This window comes from Coregonus clupeaformis, chromosome 15, assembly GCF_020615455.1.
Source record: "Coregonus clupeaformis isolate EN_2021a chromosome 15, ASM2061545v1, whole genome shotgun sequence".
Classification (NCBI taxonomy): Eukaryota; Metazoa; Chordata; class Actinopteri; order Salmoniformes; family Salmonidae; genus Coregonus; species Coregonus clupeaformis.
In genome coordinates this window covers 26,806,244-26,831,964 of record NC_059206.1, presented here as the reverse complement: position 1 = coordinate 26,831,964, position 25,721 = coordinate 26,806,244, and the positions used below count along the sequence as shown (strand labels likewise).

Here is a 25,721-nt window from a genome sequence, read left to right as displayed (position 1 = left end):
GTGTGCTCTAGGGCAACGGTGTCTAGATGGAATTTGTATTTGTGGTCATGGCAACTGGACCTTTTTTGAAACACCATTATTTTTGTCTTACTGAGATTTACTGTCAGGGCCCAGGTCTGACAGAATCTGTGCAGAAGATCTAGGTGCTGCTGTAGGCCCTCCTTGGTTGGTGATAGAAGCACCTGATCATCAGCAAACAGTAGATTCTAGTAGGGTGCGGCCGGGTGCTGCAGACTGTTCTAGTGCCCTCGCAAATTCGTTGATATATATGTTGAAGAGGGTGGGGCTTAAACTGCATCCCTGTCTCACCCCACGGCCCTGTGGAAACAAATGTGTGTGTTTTTTGCCAATTTTACCCGCACACTTGTTGTTTGTGTACATGGATTTTGTAATGTCGTATGTTTTTCCCCCAACCCCACTTTCCATCAATGTCACGAGTGTCAGTGTAATGTGGTGGATCGAAGTCAGGCGCAGGACACAGAACTCTGTGAAACGTACTTTACTGAAAATAAGTAAAGACAACAATACAGAACACCTCCACACAGGGAGGAACTAACCCGCTCACCAACGACACACAAACACGCACAAAACACATTGGGAGCCACTGGGTTAAATAGGGAAGGTGTAATCACATAATGGGCAACAGGTGTGTAACAATAGACAACAGGTGCAACATAGAAACATAGAACATAGATCGGCAGCAGCTAGTATTCCGGTGACGACGAACGCCGAAGCCTGCCCGAGCAAGGAGGAGGGGCAGCCGCGGCAGAATCCCTGACAATCAATTTGTATAGCAGACCCTCATGCCAAATTGAGTCAAAAGCATTTTTGAAATCAACAACGCATGAGAAGACTTTGCCTTTGTTTTGGTTTGTTTGTTTGTCAATTAGGGTGTGCAGGGTGAAAATGTGGTCTGTCGTACGATAATTTGGTTAAAAGCCAATTTGACATTTGCTCAGTACATTGTTTTCACTGAGGAAATGAACTAGTCTGCTGTTAGTGATAAGGCAGAGGATTTTACCAAGGTTGCTGTTGACGCATGATCAGTCCTTGGTTCCAAATATTGGGGAAGATGCCAGAGCTAAGGATGATGTTAAAGAGTTTAAGCCAATTGGAATTCGTGTTCTGTATATTTTATTATTTCATTGAGGATACCATCAACACCACAGGCCTTTTTGGGTTGGAGTTCATTCAGTGTAAATGGAGAATCCAGTGGGTTCTGGTAGTCTTTAATAGTTGATTCTAAGATTTGCATTTGTTCATGTATTTTTTTGCTGTTTGTTCTTTGTTATATGGCCAAAAAGATTGGAGAAGTGGTTTACCCATACATCTCTGTTTTGGATAGATAACTCTTTGTGTTGTTGTTTGTTTAGTGTTTTCCAATTTTCCCAGAAGTGGTTAGAGTCTATGGATTTTTCAATTACATTGAGCTGATTTCTGACATGCTGTTCCTTCTTTTTCCGTAGTGTATTTCTGTATTATTTTAGTGATTCACCATAGTGAAGGCGTAGGCTCAGGTTTTCTGGGTCTCTATGTTTTTGGTTGGATAGTTTTCGAAAAAAAAATCTTATGTTTTTGCATTCTTCATCAAACCATTTGTCACTGTTGTTACTTTTCTTCAGTTTTCTGTTAGATTTGTAGATTTGATAGGGAAGCTGAGAGGTCAAATATACTGTTTAGGTTTTCTACTGCCAAGTTTACACCTTCACTATTACAGTGGAACGTTTTGTCCAGGAAATGGTCTAAAAGGGATTGAATTTGTTGTTGCCTAATTGTTTTTTGGTAGGTTTCTCTCTCTCTCTCTCTTGCCCCACTTGCCAAATCCCTCCTTGAGATCATCCATCTAGTTTTAATGACCCTGGACCTCTGTGTCTGCCTTAGGACTGAGGGGAAGACCGTTTCAGTCCAGGTACTGATCTGGTTCAGCATCCTTGAAAGTATTCAGACCCCTTGACTTTTTCCACATTTTGTTACGTTACAGCCTTATTCTAAAATTGATTAAATAAAACATTTTCCTCATCAATCTACACATAATACCCCATAATGAGAAAGGAAAAACAATTTTTTTGAAACTTTTGCAAATTTATTCAAAATAAAAAAACAGAAATACCTCATTTACATAAGAATTCAGACCCTTTGCTAAGAAACATGAAATTGAGCTCAGGTGCATACTGTTTCCATTGATCATCCTTGATGATTCTACAACTTGATTGGAGTCCACCTGCGGTAAATTCAATTGCTTGGACATGATTTGGAAAGGCACACACCTATCTATATAAGGTCCCACAGTTGACAGTGCATGTCCGAGCAAAAACCAAGCCATGAGGTCGAAGGAATTGTCTGTAGAGCTCCGAGACTGAGCAATCGGGGGAGAATGGCCTTGGTCAGAGAGGTGACCAAGAAGCCAATGGCCACTCTGACAGAGCTCCAGAGTTCCTCAGTAGAGATTGGAGAACCTTCCAGAAGGACAACCATCTCTGCAACAGACGCAAGCCACTCCTCAGTAAAAGGCACATGACAGCCTGCTTGGAGTTTGCCAGAAGGCACCTAAAGGACTCTCAGACCATGAGAAACAAGATTCTCTGGTCTGATGAAACCAAGATTGAACTCTTAGGCCTGAATGCCAAGCGTCACGTCTGGAGGAAACCTGGCACCATCCCTACGGTGAAGCATGGTGGTGGCAGCATCATGCTGTGGGGATCTTTTTGAGCGGCAGGAATTGGAAGACTAGTCAGGATCGAGGGAAAGATCAACAGAGCAAAGTACAGAGAGTTCCTTGATGAAAACCTGCTCCAGAGCGCTCAGGAGATCAGACTGGGGCGAAGGTTCACCTTCCAACAGTACAACAACCCTAAGCACACAGCCAAGACAATGCAGGAGTGGCTTCGGGACAAGTCTCTGAATGTCCTTGAGTGGCCCAGCCACAGCCCGGACTTGAACCCGATCTCTGGAGAGACCTAAAAATACAACACTCCCCATCCAACCTGAAAGAGCTTGAGAGGGTCTGCAGAAAAGAATGGGAGAAACTCCCCAAATACAGGCGTGCCAAGCTTGTAGCTTCATACCGAAGAAGACTCAAGGCTGTAATCGCTGCCAAAGGTGCTTCAACAAAGGATCTGAATACTTATGTAAATGTGACGTTTTTTTATATATATAAATTTGCAAACATTTCTAAAAATCTGTTTTTGCTTTGTCATTATGGGGTATTGTGTGTAGATTGTTGAGGGACAAAATACAATTTAATCCATTTTAGAATAAGGCTGTAACGTAACAAAATGTGGAAAAAGTCAAGGGGTCTGAATAATTTCTGAATGTACTGTAGATCTCATGTTTGATGCATGTTCAATTGGTCTTCCCTTGAGTGATGAGTCAGAACAGGCTAAGACTTTTCAGGGTTGATATCTGGGATCTGAGCTATGTCAGAAAGAGTGAATATTGTTAGCAATGAAATAACAGTCTTGTATCATTGCAGGTTGAAAGTTAAGACGACACACTTGAGATCCCATATCCAAAACCAACTCAACCCTGCACTGTATGTAGGCTATAATGATGTGTGTTTGTTTCATTATGAATAGCCTAGATTGATGTGTATCAGGTGCAGCCATCATGTTTGACCACTCCTGACTCGTCATTGATTTCGCTCTCTCTCTAAGGGTGAAGGCGAATGATTGGCTGATGATTGCATCAGTCAGTTCTAGTGTTAGTCATGTCTCCAATGGTGACAATCACCTCAAGGTAAACCTATTCATTCTCCTGCTGTCAGGTGTTCTATAAGAGCCTGAGAGGTCTTTGTCTTTGGACGACAGAGAGACAGCTAGCATCACTTCTCACTTACAAATGTAGTCAGATGGCCATGAAAGGGAATTTAGGGTCATTCATTTTGTGATTTTCTTCAGTCCAAAAACTGAAAGGATGTTCCTCTTAGATTTTTCACATCACCTGGCTAACACAAATAAGAAGAGTAGACCTAGTTAACATCTTAAGTAGGCCTAGTTCCATGTTTCTTCCTTGTTAAAGTTTGCATGATTTCCTCTTTACTCTCAACTCACTCACTACTGTTCTCTCTGTGACCTCAAGCAGAGACACCAGTAGGGAACTGTGAAATGGACTGGCCAGCTAATGTTAGCATTACATCTGGTGAATTGAACACCTTTTCCCTGTGATTTTAAAACAGGGTGGTATAGAATAAAGTGGTGGTTGTTGTAGCTCTGCTATAAACAGACAGCCAGTGCTGATCACAATCTTCTCATTAGCAACCCTTTTGAGACAAATCTTGGAACAGGGCTACAAATGAGCTCAACATCTTCTGGAGTCTAATAAATATGAAATGAACAGTGTGCCTCTCAGCCTGTCTGTTCTCTCAGCCTGTCTGTTCTCTCAGCCTGTCTGTTCTCTCAGTTGGTCTATTCTCTCATATCTCCACCATCAGGTATTTTTCCTGTTCCTTCATCACCCTCGACAGCACTTCATTACGCCTGGTGTTGTGTGGATGTTTCCTTTTCGGAGGAAACAGGATTGGTCCCCTGGAAGGAGGAACTGTTGTTTCTTCTTTGGCGTTGGCTTGGAGGGAAGCCATTAAATGTTGTGCTGGAGAGGAAATGTACGTTAGAAACAGGAAGTTGTTGCGATACCCTGATAGTTCTGCATCAAGTCCTATCCTGCAGTGTATGTGTCTAGAAATGTACTGTGAAGGATGATAGCGAAAAGACAGAGAGAAAATCTAACCAGACATGGCATGATATCACAAATCAGTCCACCACCGTGTGCTCCCTACCCAGTGATAAAAAATGCAGGGAAACAGTCCAAAAGCTATTGGCGCACCTCCATAAAGGAATTAGACTCAGGGGCCAGATACTGGCTACAAGTCACTCTGGACACACGTCTGTGTGAAGGGCTCTACGGCTGGAAAGCACATCTAGTGTGTCACTGATTTCACAGTACAAGTATTTTAATTTTTTCTTATAACATACCTACCAGATGTGCTTATATGAAAGAGCGAGGACTCTGTACTTTAAAATGCAGGTGAATTTAATGGCCGTTTTGATGTGAAGTGATTCAGAGCTTTAATGATTTGGCCAGGCCTATTTCTTGTGTCAGTTAAATGAAATCCATTCGTCTCCATTGTCTGCTAAGTAGCTGAGTGAGAATGAACCATAGCCTTTTAGGTAGATTCAGCCTCCATTGCTTCCCCCACCACACTTCTCTCTCTTTCTCTTTTTTTCCCTCTTTCTTTTGTATTTTTCTGAATGTCTAATTCTCTCTCTTCCCCCCCTCTCTCTCTCTCTCTCTCTCTGTCTCATTAGGTATCTTTTCCTCCTTCCCACTCTCCTTCTTTCTCTCCGTTACTCCTCTTTCAAGACTGCAACTGGCACGGATCTAATCCTCCGAGGAACTAAAGAGACTGTGTGTGTGTGTGGTTCAGGGGGATCACTAACAGCTCTGGTGGAGGTTTTTAGTGAGGCAAAGTAGGTTAATTCAGTCTAAAACTCCCCTCAAATCGTTAAAATAATTAGATGAACTCTCTATTTTTGCATAAAAATTAATAGCCAGATGTCAGTCCATGTTAGATTGTACAGCAGTGTAGACCCTACCCCATCACCCCAACACTGCAGTCTCTGTAACCCTATGTAGCCCAAAGCTTTCATGTCCAATGTTCTCATCACTGCAGATCATCTTTGAACTTCCATCCAGAGCCTAATTAACAGCCTGTCCCTGCCAACATCCATTCCCATTTCCACAATGGTTTATTTTTTGACACATACCCATGAATGCAGCTAGTCTTCAAATAGCCTCATGGAAGTACAGTAGAGTTGGACCACACAAACATAATGTCATCTTATCCCTCTCTGCACATACCTACCATGTCTCAAACCATATCTGGATAGACGCAGTGTACCGCCAGATCATCCAGAGGAACTGTTAAATAGTCACCACTAGCCGGCCTCCGCCCAGTACCCTGCCCTGAACTTAGTCACTGTTACTAGCCGGCTACCACCCAGTACTCTACCCTGCACCTTAGAGACTGCTGCCCTATGTATATAGAGTCATTGAACACTGGTCACTTTAATAATGTTTACATACTGTTTTACCCACTTTATATGTATATACTGTATTCTAGTCATAGCTCATCCTATATAACTACTGCTGTACACACCTTTTCTGTTCATAAACTATCCATACTGTCTTTAAACACCATTATATGTATACCTGTATATATTTATCTTCCGGTCTCTGACATAGCTTGTTTTGATATTTCTTAATTTTGTATTTTTTTCATAAACACAAGTATTTCGCTGCACCTACAATAACATCTGCAAATCTGTGTACGTGACCAATACACTTTGATTTGACTTGAACTTGCCAGAGTGACAGCCAGGAGGCAGAGCATTACGCAACCAAAACAAAACTCCTTTATTTGGTGGTTCGATGCCTGGTGATTTAAGAGAATATCTTTAATCACGGTACATGGCTAATAAACAGAAACGTCTCCAGGCTGAATTAAACCTCTCTCTGTGTGTGAGAGAGAGTTTCTGCTTCACGTGGTCTAAATCAGCTTACAGGCCTATTTACTGCAAGCAGAAAAGCAACTGGAAATATCTGGGCATTAGGACGTGGCCTATATACATGTACATTGTAAACACAGAGATGGAGTAGTCTACAGATGTAGGATCTTAATTTGAGCCAGTTTGCTACAGCAGGAAAATAATCCTACAGCAATAGGAAATGTGAATTATTATGTGGATTATAATTAATGAAAATCGTAAGTGAAAATCAAGTGTGTAATTTCAACTTTGACATTTCAAACTTCAGAAGCCTTTTTAAACCTCAAATACACTACACATTTTCAATTTCATTCATCACAGAAAAGTTCTGCAACAGGGTGATTAAATGAAGATCCTACATCTGTAACTACCCTGGTCATGTAAACTATACACAGAGTAATGCTATACTTCCCCATCTCAACACTTTAACCTTTATGGCTGCAATGGCCATTTCTTTCTGTGTTTATGTCCATACAGACCATGTGGTCACAGCTGTTCCTTGTCGCTACGTGATGTAGAGAGAGGTACTATGCCGTTAGTTGAATATTTATTTACTTTGTTGGAGTGTTGACTTAAGAAAAACATGGGGATAGACACCATACACTGTCGTGTTTACCTGAAGAGTGAGGGCATCTCTGCTTGAAGACATGCAGTATAGGCAATCTGAGCCCCCCAAAATAGAGCATTGGGTGTATAGTGGCTGGCATGAGGTCAGGTTGAGGTGGATTCTTACTAGGGTGTGATTTGATCCTCACTCAGGGGTGTGAATTGACCCCGGTCCTGGACTGGGATATTAGGCAGTGGTAACTAAGATTGGGAGGGTGCCATGGTAAAAGGAGAAGCTCCTCTACTAACGTTACTCTACAGTCCTTTCTCTAACCTTCAGTGAAAGGCTATGGGCTATTTATGAACAGAGGGCTCAGGTCTGGTCAGTGGTTACAAGTCCTGTATACGTTGGACATTTCACCAGGCGCTATTTTAACCAGCTGCAAGAGAACAAATCCTCGTTAACTACAAATCACAGGTGTTATGCATATGAAATGTATGCACTAGCCACGTCACTATAGCGCATAGCTGAAATGTATTGAAGGTTTTCCTCTCCCGCTGCGGTTTGGGTCTGCATGGGCCTGGCGTTAGTGGCCTTGAGTCTTGCGCCAGAGACAGGGGCTGCATCTGAAATTAAATACTTTTTTTAATTTCAATTTAATTTAATATTCAAATTCAATATTTATATATTTATATATTCAGTTTCAATACGGTAGATATTGCATTCATTGTCTGTGTATCAATTTTACAAACTATCATTTGAAGTTGATCAAAGTTTCATATATTCAACTTCTCAGATGCATTCAGATTCAGTTTTCAAATTCAGATTCAAAACCACAGACAACATCCTGGTACTTTGCCAGCCAGGAAAGGTAGAGGAGAACGTATATAATCAAATGCTCTCTGTGGTAAACATAAGCTTCTGGCGGTTTCTGAAGCCAATGTGGCATGTTGAATAGCTTTGTAACCCCCAGGTGGTAAGGGTAGGCAACAACACATCTGCCACGCTGATCCTCAACACGGGGGCCCCCCAGGGGTGCGTGCTTATTCCCCTCCTGTACTCCCTGTTCACCTACGACTGCGTGGCCAAGCACAACTCCAACGCCATCATTAAGTTTGCTGACGACACAACAGTGGTAGGCCTGATCACCGACAACGATGAGACCGCAAATAGGGAGGAGGTCAGAAACCTTTCCCTCAACGTGAGCAAGACAAAGGAGCTGATCGTGGACTACTGGAAAAGGAGTGCCGAACAGGCCCCCATTCACATCGATGGGGCTGTAGTGGAGTGGGTCGAGAGTTTCAAGTTCCTTGGTGTCCACATCACCAACAAACTATCATGGTCCAAACACACCAAGACAGTCGTGAAGAGGGCACGGCAACACCTTTTCCCACTCTGGAGACTGAAAAGATTTGGCAGGGGTCTCCAGATCCTCAAAAAGTTATACAGCTGCACCAGCGAGAGCATCCTGACTGGTTGCATCACCACCTGGTATGGCAACTGCTCTGCATCCGACCGTAAGACGCTACAGAGGGTAGTGCGTACGGCCCAGTACATCACTGGGGCCAAGCTTCCTGCCATCCAGGGTCTATATACTAGGCGGTGTCAGAGGAAGGCCCCAAAAACTGTCAAAGACTCCAGTCACCTAAGTCATAGACTGTTCTTTCTGCTACCGCACGGCAAGCGGTACCGGAGCGCCAAAAGGCTCATTAACAGCTTCTACCCCCAAGCCATAAGACTGCTGAACAATTAATCAAATGGCCACCCAGACTATTTACATTGACCCCCCCCCCCCCCTACCTACATGTACAAATTACCTCGACTAAGCTGTACCCCCGCACATTGACTCGGTACCGGTACCCCCTGTATATAGCCTCGGTATTGTTATTTTATTGTGTTACTTTTTATTTTTTACTTCAGTTTATTTAGGAAATATTTTCTTAACTCTATTTCTTGAACTGCATTGTTGGTAAAGGGCTTGTAAGTAAGCATTTCACGGTAAGGTCTACACCTGTTGTATTCGGCGCATGTGACATAACATCTCATTTGATTTTAAATGGTACTTGAGGACCCCTGCTCTAGGCCTACAACACATAAATGGCTCCTAGCCTCCCATGCATAAGCTTTCTGTCACTAACACTAAAACTGAAACTAAATAATATAAAAACGAAATAGAAATGTTTTATCAAACTGAAACTGAATAAAAACTAGTAAATCAAGTCTGAAAACTAACTGAAACTAAACTGAATTTCAAATAAAAATCTAAAACCGAATAGAAAATCACAATCACATAAACTATAATAACCTTGGCATAGGGTGTCAATTTGGATACACAGTGCTATCGCTGGACAGCTGGTCCTCTGGGCAGGGGTGCCATTGTTTTGACATTACATTCAGTGTTAACTGCTCGCTCTTGACCATTAAACACCCCTATGCTCAGCGTGAGTGCTAATCTGCAGCAGGGCAGGGAATGGAGGCTGACAGCTGGCCGTATGTATGGGCCATGAGGTTGAGTTGATGATGTTGCCCCTATCTGAATGTAAAGTAGTAGGACCACTAGCTAGCATTGGGAGGCCTACAGTCATAACACAGGGCCTGCACAGTGCAGCTGAGAAGATGTGGAGTAATCTGAATCAACCTCCCTTCCCTCCCATATCACCCACCCACCTGAATGTTATCAAGCTCTAGATCCTGAACAAAGACCCTCTCTAGAGTATTGGAAAGCTGTATGTGTTCCAATTTCCTCATATAGCGAGACCCTATAAGCCTATAGTTCAGTATGCTTTAAGCTATATGTTTTTTCACCCACTCTCCATCTACGTAGCTCTATCACATAATTAGATTAATCCTAGAAATGTCTGTTTATTTTCCCTGTTTGCCTTGTAATCATGACAATATGCTATTATAGTCGCTCTGGATAAGAGTGTCTGCTAAATGACTAAAATGTAATGTAAATGTAATTATGTAAGAAATAAGACCATGATCTCTTCCAAAAAGAACAAACTCTGAACATCAGCTCTAAGAACAATGGCTGACGTGTGTTCATTGGCCCGATGTAGTAATCTCAGAGAGAACGGTGGAATTTGATTGGGTGGTGGGGTAGCTGAGGGGTTGGGGTCAGGCGAAAGGGGTTGTAATCAGATTAAAAACCAGGTTTCTACTGAGTCATTTAATCTCAGAGCCCTGGGAATTCTGGGTAGCCTAACAGCTGGCAAAGTTCTAGACTGGTCAGATTGGTTCTGAGATTCTTGGGTTCTATCTTTGTCCCTTTGGTTCTTTCATTCTTTAAAAAAAAATCATTGGTCTATTGGATTTATTGTTGTCATCTACAAAGGACGTCTTGGTCAAAACGTTTATTCTTGATCAATACCCTTTTCTTCCATTGTATTATTCACCTTGTGAAATGGATTCAAGTCCTTGGCGTTGGTGTACTAGGACCAGGAGCATGTTGCCAGGAAGAGTGAGATGAGAAGGGCCTTAGAGCAGGGCCAGGGCAGGGCCCGGGGATGGGAGCAGGGCCAGGGCAGGGCCAGGGGATGGGAGCAGGGCCAGGGCAGGGCCAGGGGATGGGAGCAGGGCCAGGGCAGGGCCCGGGGATGGGAGCAGGGCCAGGCCAGGGGATGGGAGCAGGGCCAGGGCAGGGCCAGGGGATGGGAGCAGGGCCAGGGCAGGGCCCGGGGATGGGAGCAGGGCCAGGCCAGGGGATGGGAGCAGGGCCAGGGCAGGGCCAGGGGATGGGAGCAGGGCCAGGGCAGGGCCAGGGGATGGGAGCAGGGCCAGGGCAGGGCCAGGGGATGGGAGCAGGGCCAGGGCTGAGCTATGACACCCAGCAACTGAACCCGTTTGAGGAGTACATGCAGACCTTACTGCAGATGAAGATGACCAGCTCTGTGAGTGTACATCAATACCTGGTGATTCCCTCCCTCCGCATTGTGATCTTCAACATCTCTGTCGTACTTAGGAGACAGTTACACCTTATTTCCACAGTCCGTACAATACCTTTACACTGTAAAACCATGAAACGTGACACGTTTATAACCTAAACGTCAGTGTTTAAAATTTAAACATTAGGCATTTAGATTTGCTAATAAGTGTTCTCATCTTAAACACAGGCATTTAGAATACAAGATTAAATATGATAGTCAGATTTTTCCAGTCAGTTTCCAACCAGGAAACACCTATATTTCCTGAGTGATATAGTGTTTACTTTCCCATCATCCTGTTTAGAGTGCATTTAGTCATTAGAAATGTATGTGACTTTCCATGCGTTTTATTCAGATCAGTGTTAGGAATTGTCACCTCACCTACATTTTAGCACAACTAAACAGGGTCCGGTTTCCCAAAAGCATCTTAAGGCTAAGTTCACTGTTAGAACGTTCACGAGCATCTTAAAATTTCCAAGCCGTTTCCCAAAACCATCTTTATTAACGTTGCACTTGAAATTCACTCGTAATCTAACGCCTGCCTTAGACCACTCGTAGAACAGCTAATTGCATCGTTAGATCACATTTGTCCTCGCTTTACACTCAGAATATCTCTTTTAAACATAGAATGAAGATGTTTATCTGTCTCTCTCTCTCTCTGTGATCGCCGAAAATGTAATAGTTGAATATAAATAGCCTAAAATGTTTGCAATGTTATAAACAAGCGAAGTTAACCGAATTATGTAATGGTTAGATTATTAGGTGAAATATTGACATCACTTTCATGTATATGTGCAATCGATAGACTTATCTAGTATTGAGCCATTAGGCTACATCTGAGCCACTTTAATATTCGTATCTATTAATAAGCCTATAGGCTACTATTATCTAAAAGCTCACACATTTCACAGTAGCCTAACCAATAACCTAAAGGTCAACATATTAGGTCTATGGCAATGTCGCTTAACTTGCTACTTCATGTTTAATTATTTTAATTATTTTACTTGTTTAATTATTTAATTGTAGAATATCTGTAGGCCTACTTGAAGCCCAATTCCTGCCTGCCATTAGGCTACAAGGATTTGTTGAGCAATTACGAAAACCATTGTCATCATATCCTATTTTTAGGTCACAATAATATTTTCTAAATAGCGAACGAGGGTACGAGCGACTTTGACTTTGGCTTTATTCGTTCTTGCTCACAGTTTACACAAACTGAAGAAATGCTGAATTTACATAGTCAAACATTGCATACAAAATAGTATGAGAAAACACTTAAAATACATAACACATGGCAAACATAATACAAACACTTAAATACATTGTAGGCTACAGAACATTTCTGGAATCGTTTTCAGCACGGGACAGCTTCTGTAACGACACAGTTAAGTTTAACTTTGTAATGAGTGCACTGCGTGGTTGTTTTGGGAAATAGTATTAACTATTCGGCCGTTAGTTTTACGATGCATCGTAAAGACACCCGTAAGCCTAAGTTCCATCACTATCGGGAAACCGGGCCAAGGACATTTAATTCAATAAATGTGGTGTTGTTGTTACTCGACTGCGTTGAGTTACTTTCCGTTAACTCTCTGAGTGAAAAAGATGTGGGAGGGGCGTCATTATCATATTTCCCAGCATGCTCTGTTGCAGGTAGATTTTTTTGAATAGTTAGTTTTAATATCTATGTTTGCTCATGCACATTGATTAATTTATATTATATTATACAAAGATAAAAACTAAACAATTTCTAAACTAATCCAATCTGTAAGGGGTTGGACTTATTGCACTCGTTACTGAAATGGTTGTTCCATTTTATATGGTTTAGGTAGTCTTATTTGTTAAGTCCTTCACCGTAGTATTAGTTTTGAGTGCAGGTTGTGGGTGATAAAATATGAATATTCTTGGATATCCTCCCTCTGGCTGGATCCCGATAAGAATTACTAATCACTTCACAAACCAGCGTATTGTGACTTGCAGGTCTGATGTGGCCCATGAGCAAGGATTTTCAGACCCCAATGACAAGGATAACTAGGCCATAACTAAAGGCCTTCACACATTCACTTAGGCAGTCACTTGGTGAAGGCTTCTGGAATAAAAGTTGTTGAATGCAACAACCATGTCTCTGTCTCTAACAACAGTTATGGGTGGGTATCGCTCACATTCACTCTAAGGGCATGCTGGGAAATATGCAAATACAGCTTTACCCCCTACAGTGTTAAAACAGGTCCCACATTGTTTAGTGTTTCAAACCTAAGTGCCTTGTGCTGAATAAACGTGTTCATGTGTTTAAAAAGTGTTACAGCGAATAAACATGTTCTTGTGTTTACAATCTAAATACTGTGACGCATTTTCATTCAAATTCTAAATGCCTTGACGCATTTAAAAAGTGTTACAGAAAAGTGTTTATTTATGTGTTCAGAACACTTGGTTTTACAGTGTAGTAGCAATTTAATCGACAATGCATGACTTGAATTAAATAAATGTAGACTCTGTAACACTAACACAAATCTAGCCTACATGTTCAACTGTACTGTCACTTGGTATCAGTTGAACTGTTGAGCTCAGGGACAGCTCATTGGTTTGTCAAAGGATTTCCGCTGTGAAGTAGGGCTGTGACGGTTAGTATTACTAGGCTTGGGTGGTATACCGTATACTGGGGTATTTAGAAAGCTGTCTAAAATGTGCTAAATGCTCTGCAGTTGTGCATTTGGTTTGCTAATTTAGTAGCTAGTAGCTAGCTAACCTGGCACCAACGAGGATGGCGGCCTCGCGACTAGCTCTTAGGAAACGTTGCGGTATTTTGTTTTTTTATGTATAATTTTTTACATTATTAGCTCAGAAAGTTTTTTGTATCATTACATACAGCCGGGAAAAACTATTGGATATCAGAGCGGCGGTAACTTTCCCGAAGCAGATCCTTTGTTTGCTCTCCCCAGGGCAATTGAACTGATTCCAGCGGCTGACCCAAAACATCACCGGCGGAGGAGAGGCACTCGGAGCGGCCTGCTGGTTCGACTTAGGAGGCGCGCACACCACCCACTGCTTCCAAGTATACTACTCGCTAATGTTCAGTCTCTGGTTAACAAGCTTGACGAGCTCCGGGCAAGGATTTCTTTACAGAGAGACAGCAAGGCCTGTAACATACTTTGTTTCACGGAAACGTGGCTCTCTGGGGATATTCGGTCGAAATCGGTCCAGCCAGATGGGTTCTCAGTTCATCACGCAGACAGGAATAAATATCTCTTCGGGAAGCAGAAGGGCGGAAGTGTGTGTTTCATGATTAACAACTCATGGTGTAATTGTAGTAACATACAGGAACTCAAGTCCTTCTGTTCACCCGACCTAGAATATCTCACAATCAAATGCCGACCGTATTATCTCCCAAGATAATTTGCTTTGGTTATAGTCACGGCCATTATATCCACCCTCAAGCCGATACCACGACAGCCCTCAAAGAACTTCACTGGATTTTATGCAAACTGGAAACCATGTATCCTGAGGCTGCATTTATTGTAGCCGGGGATTTGAACAAAGCAAATTTGAGGACTAGGCTGCCGAAGTTCTATCAACATATTGACTGTTGTACTTGCGCTGCTAAAAAACCTTGACCATTGCTATTCAAACTTCCGGGATGGTTATAAGGCCCTCCCCCGCCCTCCTTTCGGCAAATCTGACCACGACTCCATTTTTCTCCTCCCTTCCTATAGGCAGAAACTCAAACAGGAAGTACCCGTGCTAAGGACTATTCACCACTGTCTGACCAATCGGAATCCACACTTTAAGATTGTTTTGATCACGCGGACTGGGATATGTTCCGGGTAGCTTGCGAAAATAATTTAGGCGAATACACTGAAACGGTGACTGAGTTTATTAGGAAGTGTATAGGTGATGTTGTGCCAACTGTGACTATTAAAACCTACCCTAACCAGAAACCGTGGATAGATGGCAGCATACGCGCAAAACTGAAAGCGCGAACCACCGCATTTAACCATGGCAAGGTGACTGGGAATATGGCAGAATACAAACAGTGTAGCTACTCACTCCGTAGGCAATTAAACTGGCAAAACATCAGTATAGAGACAAAGTGGAGTCGCAATTCAACGGCTCAGACACAAGACGTATGTGGCAGGGTCTACAGACAATCACGGACTACAAAAGGAAAACCAGCCACGTCGCCGACACCGACATTTCGTTTCCAGACAAGCTAAACACCTTCTTCGCCCGCTTTGAGGATAACACAGTGCCACCGACGAGGCCCACTATCAAGGACTGTGGCCTCTCCTTCTCCGTGGCTGACGTGAGTAAGACGTTTAAGCATGTTAACCCCCGCAAGGCTGCCGGCCCACACTATCAAGGACATATTCAATCTCTCCCTTTCACAGTCTGCTGTTCCCACATGCTTCAAGATGGCCACCATTGTTCCTGTTCCCAAGAAAGCAAAGGTAACTGAACTAAATGACTATCACCCCGTAGCACTCACCTCTGTCATCATGAAGTGCTTTGAGAGATTAGTCAAGGATCATATCACCTCTACCTTATCTGTCACCCTAGACCAACTTCAATTTGCTTACCACCCCAATAGATCCACAGACGATGCAATCGCCATCACACTGCACACTGCCCTATCCCATCTGAACAAGAGGAATACCAATGTAAGAATGCTGTTCATTGACTATAGCGCAGCATTCAACACCATAGTACCCTCCAAGCTCATCATTAATCTCGAGGCCCTGGGTCTGAACCCCACCATGTGCAACTGGGTCCTGGACTTCCTTACGGGTCGCCCCCAGGTGGTGAAGGTAGGAAACAACATCTCCACTTTGCTGATCCTCAACACTGGGGCCCCACAAGGGTGCGTGCTCAGCCCCCTCCTGTACGCCCTGTTCACCCATGACTGCGTGGCCAAGCACGCCTCCAACTCAATCATCAAGTTTGCAGACGACACAACAGTAGTAGGCTTGATTACCAACAATGACGAGACCGCCTACAGGGAGGAGGTGAGGGCTCTGGGAGTATGGTGCCAGGTAAAATAACCTCTCACTCAACGTCAACAAAACAAAGGAGATGATCGTGGGCTTCAGGAAACAGCAGAGGGTGCACCCCCCTATCCACATCCACATCGACGGGACCGCAGTGGCGAAGGTGGAAAGCTTCAAGTTCCTTGGCGTACACATCACTGACAAACTGAAATGGTCCACCCACGCAGACAGTGTAGTGAAGAAGGCACAACAGAGCCTCTTCAACCTCAGGAGGCTGAAGACATTTGGCTTGGCACCTAAAACCCTCACAAACTTTTACAGATGCACAATTGAGAACATCCTGTCGGGTTGTATCACCGCCTGCTATGGCAACTGCACTGCCCGCAAACGCAGGGCTCTCCAGAGGGTGGTGCGGTCTGCCGAACGCATTACCGGGGGCAAACTACCCGCCCTCCAAGACACCTACAGCACCCGATGTCACAGGAAGGCCAAAAAGATCATCAAGGACATCAACCACCTGAGCCACTGCCTGTTCACCCCGCTATCATCCAGAAGGCGAGGTCAGTACAGGTACATCAAAGCTGGGACCGAGAGAATGAAAAACAGATTCTATCTCAAGACCATCAGACCGTTAAATATCCGTCACTAGCACATTAGAGGCTGCTGCTGCCTATTGAAATCACTGGCCACTTTAAGAAATGGAACTCTAGTCACTTTAATAATGTTTACATATCTTGCACTACTCATCTCATATGTATATACTGTATTCTATTCTATAATATTCTACTGTATCTTAGTCCATGCCGCTCTGTCATTGCTTGTCCATATATGTATATATTCTTAAATTCCATTCCTTACTAGATTTGTGTGTATTGGGTATATGTTGTGAAATTGTTAGATATTGCTTTTTAGATATTACTGCACTGTCGGAGCTAGAAGCACAAGCATTTCGCTACACCCGCAATAACATCTGCTAAACACGTGTATGTGACAAATACAATTTGATTTGATCTAGCTAAGTGGTTAGCTTAATCAAAATCAAGCATTCACTTGGTAACAGCAGAGAATCCCCTTGTGGATCAAGAACCTTGCTGGCTAATATTTGTTTTGTGCGTGCAGCAAACTGTGAGTAGCATTTTTGAGTTACTTGTAGAGTTCAGGTCAGAAACTGTACAAAATGTTCGCAATGCACTCGTTAGCATTCTCTATGGGATTTTACATGTACTTGTTAGCATTGCTAACCTTCAGATTACAGAGTATCAGTTGGGTTTTGGGGGGGGTCAAGTGAGGTGACGGACAGGTTTGACTCAACACTGACCGACATTTTAGAGGGTTTAACTGACTGAACAGTGGTGTGATTTTACAGTATAATCTCTGCGATAAAGATATACGCAACCTTAACCCTGGGAAAAGCATTGCCTAGTCTTTTACAGGATACTCTCTTCAGTATACACACATGGAAGCACACATGCAAGCACACACAAACATGCACGCGCGCGCACACACACACACACACACACACACACACACACACACACACACACACACACACACACACACACACACACACACACACACACACACACACACACACACACACATACAGATACAGAAGGGAAGTATTGTACAAGAGAAATGTGCCAACACACTCACACATAGCTGACCAGCTGTAGTCATGTTTCTATAAATATGTGCATGGCATGCAAACAACCCTCATCCTAACGGCTGCATTTCAGAAAACAATAAGGATTGTGTGTGTGTGTGTGTGTGTGTGTGTGTGTGTGTGTGTGTGCGCGTGCGTGTGCGTGTTCGTGTTCGTGTGTGTATACATATTTTAGAGGACACTTTTGAATACTTTATCAATAGATCAACTGGCCAACAGCTGAAACAAAGAGGAGACTAGGCAAAATATTAAGACTGGTTATCTGGGCTGTTGCAATAAATGCCATTCTAAATGCCACAGGTTTTTTTTTATATAGCATGGGGAAGATCAGAGCTGGTTTTAGTTAGGGTGATGAGGAGTCATTGCTTATGGTTTAGAACAGGCTGAAACTGCCACATAAAGAGAGGGGAGAGGGTGGGAGACCTTCTTTTCAGTTCAGATCCAGTCTAGGTTAATGATAACAGTCTTGTGTAAAGTCATTGTTTAGGGGGAGTGTGTGTGTGTGGGGGCGAATGGGGTTAAAGGGGGCACTTAAAGTACATTATGTCTTTATGTCACCAAGGCACATTTTTGTGGTGAAAATCACTAGTCTAGTGGACAAGTGTGTGTGTGTGCGCACATGCGTGTCTGTGTTCCTTTTTGTGTGTCTGTCCCCTCGGGCCATGGGTTACTGAGTTCTCCTGTAGAGAGTATTGTTCCCACCCAGTCCGCTGGACAAAGCCTCTGTGTGCTCGGGACCCGGGTCGGCATCTCCCACAAAATATTTGTCCTTGTGGTCGGATGCCCACACTCGTGAGACACACAGAAGAAATGCATATATATATATATATATAGAGAGAGAGAGAGTAGAGAGAGAGAGAGAGAGAATCTTTTTATGGCATTTGTTGGTTGTTTAGAATAGGAAAACTACTGAGTAATCAGGCATTTTGCTCCATTGTGTGATGTAGTTTATTAGACAGGCCAGGACCAGAACTTCTGTTGGTGCATGTATACTAGCAGCGATGGGATATTCAACGTTTTTCTTCTCGAGAGCAGATAAGTGGATGACTAATGAGTCTCTCCTACACAACCAACCAACCAATTAGGGATATTTTGTGCATCAGAGACTATCATTGAGAGAGATTCTTAGAATGACTATTTAAAACCCCCTCTCACCTCCCAGTTCTGTTAAATAGATCTGACATTTTGACTATAAGAGATCAAAGATAATCCTGTATTACGAAAGTACTTTTCCTCTGTTAGTAAAACAGTGATAATATTGATATACTGACCTGTGGTCCTCACCGTTGGCTCTGTATGTTTCGTTTACTAGATCATGAGTTGGAAGTTTACCACAAGTGCCAACAGGATAGCCTCTTGGCTACATCATGTGACTTAGTGCACATAGGTCCAATTCAGTATCTCAGCAACAAGCTCTGGGGAGCTTCCTCAAGATGCTAAAATCAGGATGGGATTTCTGATTATTATCCTAATCTATTATTTCGTAGAAATCAAATCTCTCTAATCAGCCTAATATTTTATAGTACTGTAGCCTATGTGATATTTTTCAGTGGAACTACTTCCTCGTAACAAGGACCCGGAGTTTGTCTCTGTCCACTTGAACTGACCAGGAAAACCTCTGGGCCGTAGTTAGACCTATAGCCAGTGCTTGACTTGACTGAAATAGGTGCCGGTACTCAATTTGGGTGCCGGTACTGTTTATATTTAGGTGCAGGAACTCCGCAATAATTTTGGAGTGGAACATTTGAGGTGCCGGTACTTAGTTGCGGTGAACTTCTTCCCAACTTAAGCACTGCCTATAGCCAAGGATAACCTCTGGGCCCTAGTTAGGCCAATAGCCAAGGAAAACCTCTGGGCCCTAGTTAGGCCTATAGGTCGTGTGATTGTCATCTGATGCAGCACTCCATCATCCTCCTTCTTGGTCAAATAGCCCTTACACAGCCTGGAGGTGTGTTTTGGGTCATTGTCCTGTTGAAAAACAAATGATAGTCCCTAAGCGCAAACCAGATGGGATGGCGTATCGCTGCAGAATGCTGTGGTAGCCATGCTGGTTAAGTGTGCCTTGAATTCTAAATAAATTACAGACATTGTCACCAGCAAAGCACCCCCACACCATCACACCTCCTCCTCCATGCTTCATGGTGGGAACCACACATGCGGAGATCATCCGTGCACCTACTCTGCGTCTCACCAAGACACTACGGTTGGAATGCAAAGCTGTCATCAAGGCAAAGGGTGGCTACTTTGAAGAATCTCAAATATATTTTGATTTGTTTAACACTTTTTTGCTTACTACATGATTCCATATGTGTTATTTCATAGTTTTGATGTCTTCATTATTATTCTACAATGTAAAAATTTTTTGTAAAAATAAAGATAAACCCTTGAATGAGTAGGTGTGTCCAACTTTTGACTGGTAATATATATATATATTTGTTACTGCTCGACTAAAACAATCTTGGTCGACCAACAGCCTAGCGACCAAACAATCGACCAGTCGACTAATTGGGGTCAGCCCTATATTAGATAGCATTCCCATATTTCAGCTGCCCTGTTCAACCATGAACACTGACCCCTCACCTCTCTGGCTCTTCCTAATGTCCTATTGATTTCCTCTTGTGACTCTGACATGGGATTTTATTGAGAGCACTGACCTGTAAAGAAGTGTTGGAGGTAGTTGTAGTGGCTGTGGCTGTACAGCCTACAACATATGGAGTGTAACTTACTGTGAGGTTTGACACAGACCAGTCCTAGCCTGTCATGATTGGAAGCGTCTTTGAGTCTGCCCAATCCTGGCTAGCACCAGCAGTCTTCCATTAGTATGAAAGATTCAACAGCAAACCACCAACTTGTGGTTATGTGCCAACAAATGAATCAGAATCTGAATCTAAAAAGCTTATATCAAATCAAATCAAATCAAATTGTATTTGCCACATGCGCCGAATACAACAGGTGTAGACATTACAGTGAAATGCTTACTTACAAGCCCTTAACCAACAATGCAGTCTTTTTAAGAAAAAAGTAAAATAAAAAAAGTGTTAAGTAAAAAAAAATAAAAGCAAATAACTAAAGAGCAGCAGTAAAATAAAATAACAGTAGGGAGGCTATATACAGGGGGGTACCGGTACAGAGTCAATGTGCGGGGGCACTGGCTAGTCGAGGTAATTGAGGTAATATGTACATGTGGGTAGAGTTAAAGTGAGTATGCATAAATAATAAACAGAGTAGCAGCAGCGTAAAAGAGGGGGATGGGGTTGGGGTGGGGGGGCAGTGCAAATAGTCTTATGGCTTGGGGGTAGAAGCTGTTGAGAAGCATTTTGGACCTAGACTTGGCGCTCCGGTACCGCTTGCCGTATGGTAATAGAGAGATCAGTCTATGACTAGGGTGGCTTCTTCTGACACCGCCTGGTATAGAGGTCCTGGATGGCAGGAAGCTTGGCCCCAGTGATGTACTGGGCCGTACGCACTACCCTCTGTAGTGCCTTGCGGTCGGAGGCCGAGCAGTTGCCATACCAGGCAGTGATGCAACCAGTCAGGATGCTCTCGATGGTGCAGCTGTAGAACGTTTTGAGGATCTGAGGACCCATGCCAAACCTTTTCAGTCTCCTGAGGGGGTTTAGGCTTTGTCGTGCCCTCTTCACGACTGTCTTGGTGTGTTTGGACCATGATAGTTTGTTGGTGATGTGGACACCAAGGAACTTGAAGCTCTCAACCTGTTCCACTACAGCCCGTCGATGAGAATGGGGGCGTGCTCAGTCCTCTTTTTTTCCCCTGTAGTCCACAATCATCTCCTTTGTCTTGATCACGTTGAGGGAGAGGTTGTTATCCTGGCACCACACGGCCAGGTCTCTGACCTCCTCTCTATAGGCTGTCTCATCGTTGTCGGTGATCAGGCCTACCACTGTTGTGTCGTCTGCAAACTTAATGATGGTGTTGGAGTCGTGCCTGGCCATGCAGTCATGGGTGAACAGGGAGTACAGGAGGGGACTGAGCACGCACCCCTGAGGGGCCCCCGTGTTGAGGATCAGCGTGGCAGATGTGTTGTTACCTACCCTTACCACCTGGGGGCGGGCCGTCAGGAAGTCCAGGATCCAGTTGCAGAGGGAGGTGTTTAGTCCCAGGATCCTTAGCTTAATGATGAGCTTTGAGGGCACTATGGTATTGAACGCTGAGCTGTAGTCAATGAATAGCATTCTCACGTAGGTGTTCCTCTTGTACAGGTGGGAAAGAGCAGTGTTGAATGCAATAGAGATTGCATCATCTGTGGATCTGTTGGGGTGGTATGCAAATTGGAGTGGGTCTAGGGTTTCTGTGATAATGGTGTTGATGTGAGCCATGACCAGCCTTTCAAAGCACTTCATGGCTACAGACGTGAGTGCTACGGGTCGGTAGTCATTTAGGCAGATTATCTTAGTGTCCTTGGGCACAGGGACTATGGTGGTGTGCTTGAAACGTGATGGTATTACAGACTCAGTCAGGGACATGTTGAAAATGTCAGTGAAGACACTTGCCAGTTGGTCAGCACATGCTCGGCATACACGTCCTGGTAACCCGTCTGGCCCTGCGGCCTTGTGAATGTTGACCTGCTTAAAAGTCTTACTCACAGATCTGTGAACATCACTGGCGCTCCCCGTCTAGTATTTTGGAAGGTTCTGAATGGATGGTTTCATTATCTTTCCTTTTATCATTTATCCTCTTTCACTCCCCTCAGAACGAGAGGGCACCATGTCAAACATTTAATCACAAGTTTTTGTCTTTCTTCTTCTAAGGCCTGTAATAGTGAATCGTCATGTAACAAGGTGTACAGGACCATTATTATGCAGGTCTTGCCTCTGGCTGTTGAATTGTAGCTCTTTGGTGTTCTGACAGAGATTAAAAAGAAGCAACCACAGCAGTCCCTCTGGAGAACTGATGTGTCAATGGAATGTGTTTGTTAGTGCGCAAGAGAGAGGACGGAAAAGTGAGAGAGGGAAAGATAGAGCGAGACGAGGGGGGAGAGGGAGCGATAGAGATTTAGAGGGGGGAGGGAGTACTTCAATGATTTGCAGACCCTATCTGAGTGTTGTTGACCGATCACCTTCAGGGGCCAGTATAATGGGGGCATTGTTACCCTCTACCGCCTTCTGTGGCTTAAGTGGGAAGTGCATAGAAGGAGGTGGGAGGAGGAGGAGGAGGAGGAGGAGGAGGAGGAGAAGAAGAAGGACAGAAGAAGAAGAAGGACGGAAGAAGAAGAAGGACGGAAGAAGAAGAAGGACGGAAGAAGAAGGAGGATGGAAGAAGAAGAAGGACGGAAGAAGAAGAAGAAGAAGGACGGAAGAAGAAGAAGGACGGAAGAAGAAGGAGGATGGAAGAAGAAGAAGGACGGAAGAAGAAGAAGAAGAAGGACGGAAGAAGAAGGACAGAAGAAGAAGAAGAAGAAGAAGGCCTCCTTGTATCTCAGTTGGTAGAGCATGGCCTTTGCAACGCCAGGGTTGTGGGTTCGATTCCCACAGGTGGCCAGTATGAAAATGTATGCACTCACAAACTGTAAGTCGCTCTGGATAAGAGCGTCTGCTAAATGACTAAAATGTAAAATGTAAGAAGAAGATTATTATATTATTATTATTAATAATGGTTTGGGATGCAGCCAGAAAGTCCATTCTCATACACAGCGGCAGCAGCATTCTAGTGGTGGCTAATGTATTATATAGAAGCTGGCTGCTGTCCACAGTGTGTCTGGTATAAAAGGCAGAGCAGCCTGGATTATACCAGGAGTGATATGGTATTGTAGCACAGAAAGAGAAGGAGAGAGAGAGGCGCTATGTCCCATAGTCATGTTTTCATCAGAATAAAACAATGAGACCGTCTGAGGTGTTTTCAATATGAAGGCAGATTTTATATAGACTTCAGAAATAGATTGAAACAATGATGAAGTGTTTCATGAAGCGGAACCCCAAGATTCTGGTGAGCAAGACTACAAATGCTTTGACTGTGCCCCCTCCCTTTTTTCTCTGCTGGGTTGTCTAGAGCCGTTGTTTTGATGTGTCCGGGTAATAGAATATGGTGATGATGGCTTTGTGTGATATTAGCGTGAGCCTTTGACACAGATTCCCTCTCTGTAGTTTTCCTTGATATTTTGTTCCAATGTGCAGTAGCCTATTATTAATAATTTATTTGCTATTTTTCGCCTGTGGGAATCGCCTGGCCAAGGGTTTTTCCTTTTTACTGGAAAGCCAGTCTCTCTCTCTCTCTCTCTCTCTCTCTCTCTCTCTCTCTCTCTCTCTCTCTCTCTCTCTCTACTCTCAGTCTCTCTCTCTCTCTCTCTCTCATATATGAACTAGCCTAGTATTCATGTATTCAGACAACATATGTCACATTGTGACTGTGACACATCTTTCGCAGAAGTGTCCCCACAGTCCTGCTGCCGTGTGTTGTCCAGGTAATGAATGAGGTGATGTTGGTCATCACTTCATTATCCTTAGAGGAGTTGGTCCCTCTTTCTCTCCACTCCAGTCCCCTCCCTCTTTCTCTCCACTCCAGTCCCCTCCCTCTTTCTCTCCACTCCAGTCCCCTCCCTCTTAATTCTTCCTCTTCTCTCCACTCCACCTCTTTACCACCCCCCTTTTTTCCTCTCCTCTATGAATCATTCCCCCTCTCCGGTCCCACTGAGTCCACCTCACGCCTGACGGAACATTTAGCTTGTGTGCTCCCAGGCTACGGCTGGCGTCACATGTGGAGTGTGTGTAGGAGTGTGAATGTCTGTGTGTCTGTCAGTACTGCATCCCTCTCCCTCTCGCTCCGGTACCCTCATTGGTTCCAGACAGATGAGTGCTTCTCTCAGACAGACCAGGGCAGATTTTGGTCCATGTGGTGGGAATAGGGTCAAGGAATAAGGAATAACATACTGCTCTTGAACCTCTGGAGAATGATACCCTTTCTTACCTAACCACATTGAGGCTGCCTTAGCTATTACTCTGGGAAGGGGAGGGTTGGATTTTGACATTGGACAGGGGTGGACCTTTCCCCTCTGCAACTATAGGATACCATGCTGTCTCAACTGAGAAGGGTAATGTGACTTTATTTTGGGGCAAAATAATAATAAAAATAGCCTAATAATAGATGCAACAACAAGATCTGTATTGGATTCCAGAGGATATCACTTGAAAACATTCATTTAAACACTTCTTTCAAAATGGTCCTCCGTGTGGGGGAAAGATATGTTTTGTGCGTGTTAGTGAAGGGTGTGTTTTGTGTGTGTTAGTGAAGGTGTGTTTTGTGTGTGTTAGTGAAGGGTGTGTTTTGTGCGTGTTAGTGAAGGGTGTGTTTTGTGCGTGTTAGTGAAGGGTGTGTTTTGTGCGTGTTAGTGAAGGGTGTGTTTTGTGCGTGTTAGTGAAGGGTGTGTTGTGTGCGTGTTAGTGAAGGGTGTGTTTTGTGCGTGTTAGTGAAGGGTGTGTTTGGGTGCAGTGAGGTATGGAGGATTACTCTATTATAGCAAGTATGTATTTTGAGGTGCAGCATTATGTGTTTCTATGGTGAGTTCCTGTTGAGTGGCTGCTATCCAGTGTTTTAATGAACCAAACGCTGTGAGGAGATCTGCTGAATTTAATTGGCACGGATGCTGACAACGAGTGGCGAGCACTTCCTCAGGGAAGAAGGGATGAGGAGAGCATGCTGCAGAGAGAGAGAGGGGGGAGTGGCAAAGTATAAAATATGATAGAGAGGAAGCTACTGGGGCATCTTTTGTAATTCAATAGAATAGCCAATTGTTTTGCATCTCACGTCTCTTCACATCAGTGGGTTGGTGAGTGGGTTCATGAATGAGGGGTTGTTGCAACTGAGGGACGTTGGTGTGAAAAGACCCTCCATCTGAATATATCTGCTGCTGTTGTCCTTGTTTGCACTATATAGCAATCATCCATGTTTTATTACAGTACCTAGCTACACTCATGGTTTTCATGCTTTCATTCATCCCATACATTGACACTCATCATGTATTAAACATGTGTTTCCTTCATGTTGGCTGTAGCATTGTGTTCATTGTAGCAATGGTACATACTCTATTAGGTAGAGTATCAAACACGAATGCTA

The 25,721-nt window shown here is 43.7% G+C and overlaps 1 protein-coding gene across 3 annotated transcripts in view; it reads left to right on the top strand.

Annotated features, from left to right (window-relative positions):
• LOC121582711 (formin-binding protein 1) overlaps positions 1 to 25,721 on the top strand; it is a 117,589-nt gene that overhangs the window by 22,720 nt on the left and 69,148 nt on the right. Inside the window, exon 1 of one of the 3 annotated variants that reach the window (XM_041898729.2) lies at positions 23,445 to 23,597. The exons of 1 other annotated variant lie outside the window; for it this stretch is intronic. In XM_041898729.2, coding sequence (XP_041754663.2) covers positions 23,559 to 23,597 — 39 coding nt within the window. In that variant the 5' untranslated portion in view covers positions 23,445 to 23,558. Of the gene's footprint in view, positions 1 to 23,444; positions 23,598 to 24,352; positions 24,700 to 25,721 lie in introns of those variants that run through there. One more of the 3 variants, XM_041898737.2, reaches the window with a different exon arrangement.